The sequence below is a fragment of the Carassius auratus genome, unplaced genomic scaffold, assembly GCF_003368295.1.
Source record: "Carassius auratus strain Wakin unplaced genomic scaffold, ASM336829v1 scaf_tig00013767, whole genome shotgun sequence".
Classification (NCBI taxonomy): domain Eukaryota; kingdom Metazoa; phylum Chordata; class Actinopteri; order Cypriniformes; family Cyprinidae; genus Carassius; species Carassius auratus.
The window spans coordinates 780,747-794,748 of record NW_020524440.1 but is presented as its reverse complement, the minus strand read 5'-3'; the positions used below and the strand labels follow the sequence as shown (position 1 = coordinate 794,748).

The window sequence follows — 14,002 nt, the reverse complement described above, 5'->3', positions numbered from 1 at the left end:
TGAAAAGCTCAGACTAAATAACTTCAGCCAAGAATGGCTGGGGAAAAGATCTTCGATTCCCATTTGAGCCAAACATGCTGCATGTGGCATGATACAAAATGCTGGACGAATCCATGATATATTAAACAAACATGGCTAAAGCCGAGGATCATGGGGCGTAAAGCGATCCGAGAGACTTACCGTATCGACTGAGAGAGCGAGTGAACGTGAAGGAGTTGGCAATGTTGTAAGCAGATACTTGCTTCTGAACCAAAGCCACCAAAGACCCATCCGTCACCTGAGATGGAAAATGAGAATTATAAGGAAAAGAATCTCCATTTTTGTACAGCATGCGACAAGCATTTGTAAACTTGCATGATATAACGAAGCAGCTGCCAGGAAACGTTGTTCAACCTGGTAGTGCGCCAGTGTGTTCAATCTCTTCCAGTCGCTCTCGATCTTTGTGGTGACGTCTTCATCCTGGAGGATGATTCTGGTCAGTCGACCCTGCCGCCATTCTGGAGAAGGACAAGAAATGCAATTAGTCTTGGATGAGGATGTCTCTAAAGGGTCAAAGGTAAAACTTTTGCCATGTTTTCCATACGTTCTCTCTTACAGTCAACATGATGTCAAAACTGACCCTATTTACTGGTCTTACGATACACAATAATAAGTGCATGCTTTTCTTAACATTGTTTTCGTGATTTTTGATCAAAATGTAATATCTGTCTAAAATTACTTTAACAAATATCACTCAGGTGAAAAAAAAAAAGAACAAAATAGAAAAATAAAAAGTTTGTCAAGCAAGCCTAGTGTATTAGACGGAATGGTAGAAAAACAGTATTATACGATAGAACGATCCAACGATAGACAGACAGATAGATAGAGAGAGCTAGAGAGATAGATAGATAGATAACCTAAGAATCAGATACAGGCAGAAAGTTTGAGTTTACCCAGGTCCATGTTGTCGGCCTGTGGGCGCTGTGAGTACGGGATGCCTTTGTAAACAGCATCTAGCAGCTTGTCCTTCACCTGAGTGATCGTGTCACAGTTTAGCACCTTGACAGGGATTTCTGTACCGGCCTGTCCCTCCGGAGGAATACACATGAGCGTCTGAGATAGAGATCCGGGATAATATTGATTGGTAAGATGACCAGCAAATACATAAAAACACGTCTTCATTCAAATCTAGCATACAGACTACACACACACACACACACACTAACAAACACATGGACTAAAGAGGATGCGGAAAGGTCAAGGCACATTTTATCATACACAGCGGGCGACTGGAGCTCTATTTGGCCCGGCTCTGCCAGAATATCAAAGATTGATCGAGGGATCCTGTTTCATGCTTCGGCCTGATTTATCATAATAGCCATCTCATATTTAACTGTTGTGTCAATGGGGAAATATTTATCTGCCTGCAAAGCGGTATTCAGAAAATGTGAAACACGCAGGTTTTGATAAAAAGGTCAGAGATCGATAAAAACAAACTGCAGGATGTGATTGATTAGGATTGATTGATGTCTAAAGTTAAAAGATACTTCAAGCTAAAGTGTGTAATCATTTTGATATTAAACACCCAGTTTAATACGCAGAGACAACTACAAGAAAGACATCTATAGGTTGATTCCCCGGAAAAGTGTAAACATAGTCTCTCAAATATTGATTTGTTTGTTTTTAGCAGCCTAGACAACCCAGCAACACTGACTTAACCAATGGCCTGACTTTGGGGGTGGGACTTTTTGACTGGTTCAGGGGAAAAACTGGGAACTAATATTAAATTAATAATCTGATAATAAATAATAATATCAATTTAATGTTAAATTAATTAACAAATAAGTTAAAATTACAGAATTTAAGTGCTAACAAAATGTTGATTTGTTTGTTTTTAGAATCATGACCGATAGAGCAACACTGACTCAACCAATGGCATGATTTTGGGGGTGGGACTATTTGTTTGACTGACCAATGACAAAAAAGGAAGTGTTCAGCAGAGAGTTAAGGGGGGAAAATAAATGAATAAAAAACAATAATGAATGAATGAACAAATAAATTAAAATGTACAGAATTTGACATTATTACTGTTTCAAGTGCTAACAAGATACCAAAATCCAAAATCATAACATACCAATTGTGTGAATTTGGGGGTGCAAAGATTTGTTTGACTAATCAATGACAGACAAGGAAGTGTTCAGCAGGAATTTCAGAGAAAAAAAGTACATAACTGAACGAACAACTAAGTTAAAATTCACAGAATTTGACATTATTACGGTTCATCGCGACAGTTTTTCTTAAAGAAAATACATACCATGGCACCATGCCCAAATAAAACATAGTAACACCATGGTACTTTTAATACTTCTGTAAGCGTATGAAATGAATATTTGAATATACTGTACATAATTTTTGCGATAGTTGCTATGGTAAAACCTTCATAAAGCAATAAACCATCATGCAGCTATACAGCATTGATAAAATAAATAAGACAAGCTGTAGGATGTGTGCATCAGCTCATTTATGCAGCCAGTAAGTGAAATCATAAAAAACAGCTCTCAGCACTTACCAAGTGAGTAACACATACAAATAACAGCTTCATAAACAGGCATGCGAGTTACATTATAGACCCGAGCATTTGTTACGAAGCCGATGCTTTGATATATCTCCATTCACACCGTGACAACGGTCCATATAAATTCATGAGAAGACCTTTTGTGTGCATGGGCCACGTTAATTGTGTGATTAAAACAATGCAGCTGGCACTGGTGCGCGTAATCACGGCTACACGCTGATCATTAGCTCACGGCAATTCCTCCTCTCCAGCCGCGGCTCACACATGAGGAGTTTGTGATTAAAACCCAATTACACAGCAAATTACGGAATTCTCCCGGAGATGGAGCCCAGCTATATTTAGGACATCCGGCGTCGGTTTAGAAACTGGATTGGGCTGAAACTCAGAGCTTGGACGAAATGAGGGTTTTATGAAAGCTTAACACCATAAAGATCAGTTCTCGTCTCTGGCTGTGTGTGTGGGAAGATGAGAGTGTGTAAAGGTGACTTTAGTGTGCCCTTTAGCACGTGTTCACACACCCACAGCCAGACTTCCTGGTCCAGCTGAAGCGTTTAATGCTTAAAGCAAGAGTAAATACTGGTTCCATTGAAATACTCTGGAGAAATGATATCTCGTATGTATTAATCATCTTCATTTTAAATATATGTTATATAATATCATATGTATGTATGTATATATTCAGACTTATAACTTTATATTCACTTCTATATATTCAGACTTATATATTCTATATATTTCTATATATTCTATATATATATTTTTAATAAACATTTTTCCATAATTTATAATTAATATAATGTTTCATATATAATATAATATAATATAATATAATACAATATATGTATATATTCAGACTTATAACTATATATTCACTTCTATATATTCAGACTTATATATTCTATATATTTCTATATTTTTTTATATACATTTTATATAATTTATAATTAATATAAATATATAATATAATTCATATATAATATAATATAATATTATACATTATTTTTTATAATATATTATAAAAATTATAGAATAATAATAATAAAAGCTATTTCATAATAATTATTACAATTCTATATGATTTAGGCTTAAAAATACATACATGATAGAAATTCAATTATTTGAACAAACCGTTTTGAATACTGCACATGAATTTAGCCTAAAAAATTTAGCTAGAGATGGATGTAGTAATATGGCAGAAATGAGCAAGCACAATTAAATATCTAATATGCATAGCTGGACTGACCAGTCAGCATTCAGAACTGGAACAATCTAATTTATAATTCATGATGTGTCACATTATTTAACAAAGAATGAAAACAAGGGCAAATGTTTGCACTCCTAATGAATATGTCAACATACATGCTGTGTTACAGCTGAGCCTGACCTTTTCTGTCGGCCCATAGGGGCTTCTCTTTAGGGTTGACAGCTAAGACAGCTGAATAACTGGGCTATATATTGATTCCCTTAAGCGGATCTATCCTGAATACTGTGGAATTGATGAGATGTCTGATAGCTTTAACTACTACTTAGGAGCCATAGATTAAAGCTTGTGCATTGCTCGGCTCGTATTGTTCCATTTAAAATCAATGCACACAACTCTGTTGGTGCAGACAGTAAATATGCTCTTTTGTGTAGTCATGTTTCTGTATGCGAGAGAGAGAGAGAGAGAGAGAGAGTGTGTAAATCAGCCGCTGTATTTCCTGGCTGTCTGCTGAGATAAATGAGGAGCATTGGGGTTGTTTTATGCCATGAGAAATGTTCAGGTTTGTTTCAGTATTTACAGGCTCTGATCAGGTCATTCTTTGTCTCCATTACGCCGCCTTTGACAAACCCTGCTCTCAAAGTCATGTTAGAACTTCCTTTGCTTGGTCTGATATCATCTGCCTGATTGGCTTTTGAGCTCTCGAGTCAGTTTTATCTTTAAAGGGTCAATGGGACACTAATGAACATTAGGATTCAGAATTAAGAACCGGATCTTAATCAGAACCAGAAAAACAAGATTCTGGACCTAGCACTGATCTTGCAAATGTGGACAGAATACTAGACTACACCAAAAGACAGGGCAAAGTGTGTATTAGTAATATTAAGTTAAATATTAGTCAGGGTTTAAACTAAAACCATACAAATTCTTTGTTTTCATTACTTGAGTTAAATAAATATTAACTGAAAAAAAAAAAATATATAAATAAACTTACAAATAAATTATTTCAGCTAGTAGCCAAGGCAAACATCTGATTTTAATTCAACCTGAAGTACAAAAGTACTAAAACTAACTAATTAATGAAAGGAAAATATGAAAATCAAATGTACTTCGAAATATGAACAAAATTATAATAGTACACTAAAACAACACTGGTATTACTACAGTATTAAAAGATTTCTGCCTAGAAGCTTCTGAAAAGGTAAAACATTTGTAGTGTTTTGGTCCTTTTTAAATGTATATTTGAGCTAAAATGTCAAACACTTGTGGTCTTCAATAAAACAGTGGGTGCTGGGAGACAGGAAGAGGGGGGATTATGGGATGTGTGAGAGAGTGTCACCATGGGGACACTGACCAGCTGCTTGTAGTCGATTTGCTGTCGGATGAGCTTGTCTTCGCTCAGGGAGTATCTGGCCTCTCCTGTGATGGCGTCTATGGGACCTTTTTCCATCTGCTGTTTTATAGCACAGTAGAGCATAAACAGAGGCTCGCCAGCACACTCCTGCACAGAGAGAGAGAGAGAGAGAGAGAGAGAGAGAGAGAGAGCGACAGAGAGAGAGAGAGACAGAGAGAGGGAGAGAGAGAGAGAGAGAGAGAGAGAGAGAGAGAGAGGTCATATTTTACACCATTTTATTCTCTCCCTAAAGTCCACTTATAATGTTAGTCAAAGTTTCTTGCATCAACGTTTTATATGTTCATTTTCCACCATCTTACCCATAGACTTTCTCAGGCTGTTTTTTTGCTACTGTACCTTTAAGACTTCTTCATTGATAAATTCACCTGTTATGATTGGCTAAGCAATGCATTCTCACACAACTCCCATTAGCCATTCAAAGAGTTGCATGAACCAGAAATAAAGTCTATATCTGCCGTACTACTGTTACAAAAGGTTGAAAAGGTTCTTGCTTTTTGGAAAGAAATGTATACCTTTATTTAGCAAGGATGCATTGAACGGATAAAAAATGGCAACAAAGATTTTTACATTGCTGCAAAAAACTGGATTCAAAATAAGTGTTTTTCTTGTTGATATTTGTTCTATTCATCAAAGAATACTTAAAAAAAATCTAATAATAAATACATGAATGATCAAATATTAGGCAACAACTGCTTTCAATATTGATAATTAGAAATGTTTCAGCAAATTAGCATATTAAAATGATTTCTGAAGGAACATGTGACACTAAAGACTGAGAATGGCCACTGAAAATTCAGCTTTGTATCACAGGAATAAATTACATTCAAATATAAAAAACTGTTACTTTAAATTGTAATAATATTTCACAATATGAATGTTTTTACAGCATTTTTTTATCAAGCAAAAGAGACTTTCAAAAACATAAAAAAAAAAAATCATGACTTCAAACTTTTGAACAGTAATGTACACTTACATAAAAACTAGAAATCCAAACCCAATCGAATCACTATATGAAATCACAGACATCCAGTGTTAATAATTAAAATAAAAACATTGAAGAGAAAACTAATCCAGAAACAAATAGTGCTTACGTCTCATAAGCAGAAGCTGTGTTGTGAACAACTTAGTACGTCATTGTGTAACCTTAGTGCTTTTATTTCCAAAAGAGCAAGAAAATCATGTTTTCCATTACATTTCTCCTTTAAAACCTTTTACCTTTAAAGAACACGCTAAAGAACTCAGGATGACTTCCTGCTCAAAATACCACAGAACATCAATTCAATAAAATCACAACGAGCTGTAATTTTCACACACTTCGAACACGCCTAATTGCACCTTTAAAAGCAGAGGCAAAAGCAATGAAAGGAGAGAGAAAAAGACATATTCGGACCAGAAGGAAGCGAAAAAGAGACACAAGGTGGCAAGTGTGCAGTGAAAGAAAGCTCGGCCGTGAGAATGAAAGACGCGTCCGATCACGGTTCTTTTCAGATGGCATTTGTGAAGTGTGGAGAAGTCTCCAATTACCCACTTAAAAGCGTTTGATGACTAAACAGCGATACTGAGGGGAGGCTATTATTTAGTTCTTAGGCGAGATCAGCTTGACATTATTAATTACAGCATGACATCCTGAATCACACTCTTCTAACGCAGGCGGAGAGGGTTACCCAGCATCCATTGCAAGCCTAACAGCAAGTAATTCAAAACAACCAGCCTCTGAACTATGTCAAATGCATTTCGTCCTAATATATACATCAAATCCTCTTCTTTCTATTGCTTTTAGAGGCTGGCTCCATCTGCTATTCATAGTCTGGCCGTTAGACCCTGTTATGACACAACAGATGTGTGTCACGGGATCCGCGCCAGGTTTCATTCGCTAACAGACACGTTTGAACGGAGAATTCACACGGTTTAACAGAAGCAGAGTAAACATGAACTAACAGCACAAGAGGAAGCCCTACATATCGGTTAACAAATATTTATGTAACCCTTGTAGGATTAAGTCACCCAAAATTAAAAATCTATCATAATTTATACACCTTCATTGTGTTCCAAACCTGCATGACATTCTTTTGTAAAACTCTAAAAGTGAAATCACATAATGATAGCATATAGCTTTCTGGACTTGTTTTATGGCAATTTATTTAATCATCATTTATTACATTTAATTTAGTGCTGGGCAACGATTAATCATGATTAATCACGTTCAAAATAAAAGTTTTCGTTTACATAATATAAGTGTACTGCGTATATTTATTATGTAAATATAAATACACAGAAATAAAAAAGAAAAAAAACGCACTCTCAAGAAATACTTTTATAAATGTATAAATTATTTCTGGATAACTTTATCACTCGCACCGACTAAACGACGTGGGAATTGATCGCTTTCTCCACTACAATATATAAATACACACACATATATACCATATATTTTGTTTTTTTTACATGTATTTACATATATATACTTTTATATTAATAGAATTTATATTATAAGTATATTTAACTTATAAAAAATATATTTTTCTTAAATATATACATGCATGTGTTTGTATTTATCTATTATTTATTAATATACATAATAAATAAACAGTACACACACATATATACCATGTAAACAAAAACTTCAGTTTTTTAATTATTATATGATAACAATAAATGAAACTCCAAAGGAATGTTCTATTTAACGATTTTGCAAAAATCATGGGAATGTTACTTTTCAATATTAAGGTTACGGGCAGAATATTTGTTCAAAGTTTTGAGAGAACCTTGCCAGAAAGTTCTAAGAATGTTCGCTGCGTATATATGCTCTTTATGAATGTAATGTTAAAGTGATGCCCAAAATAAATGTTTATTAATAAGGTGATGTATGTGACATAAATGTACAACAGATATAAACATACTGAATACTTTGGCTCAGTATATATATGAAACACACCCAGGCTGTGCAATAGAGCCGTACCGAGGAAACATTTTGTGGTAATTACTCCTAGAGGCACGTATGGTGGCCAAACACTTTAACATCTGCACTCATGTGATGTAAAGATGCTGGGCGGCCGGCCAGTGCTACATTCCGTTGAGCGATTCCAGCCCTGAATGCACAAAGGGCCTGATGTTCCCACCCTTAATGCTAATAGCCATCTCAATCTGCTTTAGCCTGATTCAGTGGTTTTTGGGTCATCTTGGTGAACTCTGTAACACCTGACAGGATGTGGGACTAAGCGAGTGCCCTCTCAGCCTCCACGCGGCGGAAGCTGTGGCATTCCTGAGTCGCTAACTGGAGTGTAGGGTTTAGCAAGATTTATTAGCAGGCTTTGCGATGAGTCAAGCCATCAAAAACGTCACCATGCCAAAAGCTTCTCGCAAAGAAGATGCTAGTTCACCAGAGAGAGGTTTGAGGGTGTAGCTCAATTTCACGCAGGACTTTGCATAGCACATAATTAAAACTGACATAATGTATGGCTATATTAGAAAACACATCACAAACCTTGAGGAAGCGGTGAAGGAGGAACGTGAACCAGTTGGTGAGCATCTTCTCAGCCACGGATTCAGTTCTGACAAACACAAACACAATCCATAAATACTAATTAAGCGGTGTCGTTGGTAGGTTTTTCTGAATAGTTGTTATGGTATTGCTAGGTGGTTGTTAAGGTATCCTGAGTGTTTTTTAACATGTTGCTATGCTGCTATGTAGTGTTCTGGGTGCTAAAGTTTTCTGTTTTAGAATGTTGCTATGTGGTAGTTATTGTGTTCTTAGTGGTTTTTGGTTAAAACATTTTTGGGGATTGTTAAGGCATAGCTAGGTGGCTACTAATGCAGCATTTCCACCGAAATTACCAGGAACAATTGTACCAGGAACTTTTCTCCCCAGGAACTATTTTGCCCCCAGACCTGTTGATTTCTGTGTCTCCACCGCAGTCTAAAGTACCGTGAAGATTAGGCAAATAGTTTGGTGACGTTGGTCTGCGCGTGTTTTTTTCAATACAAAGCACACACATTTAAGACTTTCATTCTCTGTAGTTCTGACTTTGTGCAATCGACTCGGGAGTGTGATGTCCGCGATGACACATATCCGGTAAATCTGCAAACAGCATTATTTGATAACATCTGTCAACTCGCCTTGGCTACTGCAATCTGGGATTTCCTCTCTCTATATTTACAATTAAATGAAATAGGATATTAAATACCACTGCCTCCTTTCGTTTTTCAGACGCAGAAATGTACTTAGTTCAGGGAAATGTGTATATATACAGCCATTACAATGAAACAAAATATTACATCAACTGCCTCTTTTTATTTTCATTTTAACATATAGATAAATTGAATACAGACCAAAGATTACTTGTTAGATTACCAAAACGAATTATATTTTATGTTTAACCACTAAAGGACTAGCTGATGTGAGGCTGCTCTCGGCAGATACATGATCACTGAAGTCCCGCTGATCGCATGGAGCTGACTGTCTTCGAAATCAGAAAAACACATTTTTAAATAGGCGCTGTCTTTATATATAATAAACCACTGAGTTGAGTTTTAAACAACTACATTCTCACCTGAAATAACTTTCAAATTACATTTCATGACACAATAATAGTAATATTTTGAAAGTGATCCGAACAAATGGTGGTTAAACTCAACCAATGCTAATGCTATTGCTACAAATAGCTACAAATGCTATTTTAAATGTGAATGATCTCTTACCGTCTAAGCAGCAGTTTGGGGTGGTTACGGTTCTCCAGGTTCTTTTCGATCAGGTCGGCAAGAAGCTGTTTGAGAACCACAGTGGCGTACTCCATCCGTCCCTGCAGCGCCGCCATGAGGAGGGAGGCCACGTTGCCACGATCCCGCATGGAGAAGGACCTCTGAGCCTCTAGTGTGTGGATGAAGGTCAGCAGGAACATCTTGTTGTTCAGCAGTTGACTGAAAGAGCGTAGGGCCTTCTCCACATTAGCCGGAGACTGAGAGGAGAGGGAACATTTGATTAATCAAAAGAAAAAGCAGGAGAACAAAAACACAAATGGAAAAGCATGACAGGAAGGAGATGAGAGAAACATGCGCAACAACAATTGTTGCCTGAATGAAAGCTCCGCTGCGCTGAGATTTAATTGTTTGCTGACTATTTTCAACACATTTTTTGGTAAGGCACGTCTCTAGACAGCTATTCCACCAGGGCTTTGCAGGGCTGCTGATTTCATTCTGCCTGAGGTTTTAATTAAAAAGCATGCTGTAAGAGGGGCGTTCGCTCTGAAGCTCACTACTGAGACAGCAGTACCGAAACTTCAGAGCTTAGGGGATCTTTTTAAAGCACATCTAGTTTTTTTTTTTTTTTTTTTGCTTTCATTTTTTGGCAGAAGGATTAAAAGAAAATGGTCTATGAGTTGTGGCAACCTACTTATTGGCCCTTGCGAGTGACAGACGACACCTGGGGACAGAGAAATTGAAACAGGAGGTTTTAAAAGTTCCCTTACGTCCAGCTCTTTTAGAACGGGGTGTTCTTCAATGCCAGGGAACATCACTCTCATGGTGTAGTTACGATACTCCAGGAAAGGGATCTTCACACCGTCCATGTCGTTTGTCAGCTCTTGGATATCTGTCTGCAGCTCAGCGAATGCTGAGAGAAATAAAGAGCAAAAGAGAAATGCATCCATCAGACTGAAGAAGACCTCATATACAGTGACAGACAGAGATTTCTTGTATTAGTTACAATATAGTAAGACATTTTTATTTGTGTCATTTCCATTTTTTATCATTTCTGAAATTTGACACAGAAACAATGAAACTAAAAAAGATTCTAATTTAATTGTTTTCCAACTTCTCCGTGTAGCTGGTTGTTCTGTTCTGTTGATGGTAATCAAACACTCTTTTCTTGTCTAATAGGGCAATTTTTTACATTCATCAGAGACTCCAGCTATGGAGATTCAATTCAATTAAATTATCCATCAATGATTTCAAACAAGAAAATTGAAGTCATTTTTCTCTTTAATTGAGTTGTAGAGCACAAAAATATTGAATCTTCCCGATTTTTTTAAAGTGAGTTCAGTACTACAATAAGTAAAAGTGATCTTTTCTGTATTTCTGCTATCATTAAATAATATATTGTAAATAAATTGTATATTACATAATTAATAGTACACAAAAAATACATGGTTGTATTTAAATTAACAATTATGTTAGACAAAATTTACTATATACATACATACACACAAACACAGTGCATATATTACACAGAAATATATGTGAATGTATTTTAAAATGTAATTTATTCCTGTAATGCCAAAGCTGAATTTCTGACTGGAGCCAATACTTCTTCACTGTCATTTGATCCATAGGAAATCATGCTAGTGTGGTGATTTATTCTTATTTTCAATGTTGAAAACAGTTGTGATGCTTAATATTTTTGTGGAAAATTGTGATACTTTTTTCAGGATTATTTGAAAGTTTTAAAAAACATTATTTATTTGAAATGGAAATCTTCAGTAACATTATAAGCATATTTACTGTTACTTTTGACCAAGTTAATGCATCCTACATGTATTATATTGTTACAAATTGTAAAATTGCACTCTCTCTCTCTTTATATAACAGCACTTCTGGTATGATGCAAACAGTTTTAGTCTATGGGAAACTATGCCCACTGACAAAAGACACGAATGAAAAACTTTAAAGCCGCATTCATTCCAGTATCTCATGGCATTCTTTTAACAAATGCATAAATAACACTGCACAGTGTCTGCCTGAGCTACAGATCCTTTTAAAGCCGTGAATAAAACCGGTATCAAAGGATGAGGACTTTCTGACGTCATGACCCAGTTCAATCCCTCCACAAAGACTGCGTCAAACTCTGCAAGAATCCAGGCTACTGCAGTGTGAGAGACGCATCCGACTCGCTCCCGTTCAGTGCCCACGGGAAACTTCACGCACAGTAAAATAATACATAACAGCTCCATTTGATTTATCCTATGGGTTAAAACCATTAGTAGCTCATTAAAACACTCTCCACACCTGTCTGAAACAGCTTTGCATATGCACAACAGATGCTGAACTACCCCAAAAATCATACCTTCCTTGCACTCTAGCGCCACCCGGGACTCCAGATTGTCCATCTGCAACTGTAGGCGTTTGAGCGTGCGGTCGGCGTCCCGTGTCTTGCGCTTGTAGGCGATGAGCACGGCGATGATGGCGATGAGGAGGACGCCGCCGCCGGCTCCGATCCCGATGATGGCAGGCAGCGTGAGAGTGCTGTCAGAATAAATGTGAAGCATTCCAGGAGAATATTCCAGGCCGCCCACGAGAATCTACACGCACAGACAAAAGAAACTATCAGAATGGGTTGAGTGCAAGGCCCTTCAATCTAATGACCCTGCTGTCTTTAGTGGGTCATAATGAGAGCTTTTGATTGGCTGAGGGCACTCATACTGTTCCTTCTTGAATGAAATCAGCTCACAATTAGAATTACTACAGAATTATGCACTCGTTTGACACGTTCACATCACGTTCCTCCACTTGCGGCGAGAGAACAATCGGCCATGCCTCCGTCAGACACCATGACCACTAATCCATATCCAATTACTTCAAAAAATAACTTTGGCACAGGTGTGAAAGCAATTAGGCAGAAATCAGCAGGTAATAGAGGTCTAGTTAGAGATTCGGTCTGACTGAGGCTTGGTACCGGGAGCTCAGCCTTGCACTATTCGTGGACCAATTAAACGCGGCATCCAGCCATCTGTCCTAACAAGTTTCACCTTTCTGTGGCTGCTTGTACCCCGCGTGGCTGCATGAATTATTGAGACCTGGTGATAGAGGGGAACAAAGTGAATCCTGGAGCGCTGTCGATATGTGTCAGGTCATTAGCTGAGAGATCCCGGCACTCTGGCTCTTACTACGTCTCTCTTGAACTCTTTTTTCCCTTTTCTACGGGTGTTTCTCCACACTGTGGATTCACTAACTCAAACTGAATAATCGGCTCTTTGATACTGAGTTAGTGCTAATCAGCCAAACAGGAAGGTGTTGGATCAAATTAAGTGGCTTAATGTGAATGTTTACCTTATATTTAGAGGAGAAGCTCCTGAATTTGAATAGAATTGAGTTGTTGTGATTCTATTGATCAGTTTTGAAAGCAATTGCTGTGACAAGGTTTTGCACTGAATGTTTGGAACAGTTTGGAAACTCTATTGGCAAACATTCATTGATTTAAAACTACTTTTTAAAACCTTTTTCTTAATCGCGATTAATCGCATGGTTTTCTGCGAATAATCGCATTGTTATGCATACCATAAAAAAAGTACTGCTATATGAACAAAACACTTGAAACATGAAAACAAACACTTTAATCAAATAAGGTGTTTTTTTTACAGCAGTATTCTTTTAATATTAGTATTCTTGTAACAGTTTATATTGTAATATTTATTGTAAATCCCATGTTTTCCTTCACAGAGGTTTTCCAAGAATCAAATCCCTTTATTAATAGGACACTGTGTCCAGTAGAAATGTTTTCTATCTGTTTGTCATTTAGTATTATACCAAATCGAGGCTCTAGGTGTCAGCCCACAGGGTTTGTTTGAAGTTTTGGAGATACAATTTCCAACTTTCTCTAACAAATGTAAGAACACGATTCTGGTCAGGTGCTGGTCGAGCAAGCTGTGCCAAGAAGCTGGAAAAAGGGCTAACAGTTCCTTTTCAATATGCACCCACGCAAGGGCTACGTTAGACCCGTTACACATTTATGGCTTTGTTTGCAGTCATACAAGATATTATTGAAAGAAATTATTTAAGATCTAGTTTTACAGGCAATTGTAAATCCCCACGATTTCAGACAACGCTGAAATAAAGCATATTT

The 14,002-nt window shown here is 37.0% G+C and overlaps 1 protein-coding gene across 2 annotated transcripts in view; it reads right to left on the bottom strand.

The window, feature by feature from the left end:
- LOC113074146 (plexin A3) overlaps positions 1-14,002 on the bottom strand; it is a 167,481-nt gene that overhangs the window by 7,732 nt on the left and 145,747 nt on the right. The window contains exons 20-27 of one of the 2 annotated variants that reach the window (XM_026246891.1): positions 12,227-12,461; positions 10,635-10,777; positions 9,868-10,124; positions 8,654-8,720; positions 5,110-5,256; positions 933-1,092; positions 355-497; positions 181-277 (exon numbers count right to left, since the gene is read on the bottom strand). In XM_026246891.1, the coding sequence (XP_026102676.1) occupies positions 181-277; positions 355-497; positions 933-1,092; positions 5,110-5,256; positions 8,654-8,720; positions 9,868-10,124; positions 10,635-10,777; positions 12,227-12,461 (1,249 nt within the window). The remainder of the gene's footprint in view (positions 1-180; positions 278-354; positions 498-932; positions 1,093-5,109; positions 5,257-8,653; positions 8,721-9,867; positions 10,125-10,634; positions 10,778-12,226; positions 12,462-14,002) is intronic. The other variant, XM_026246892.1, reaches the window with a different exon arrangement.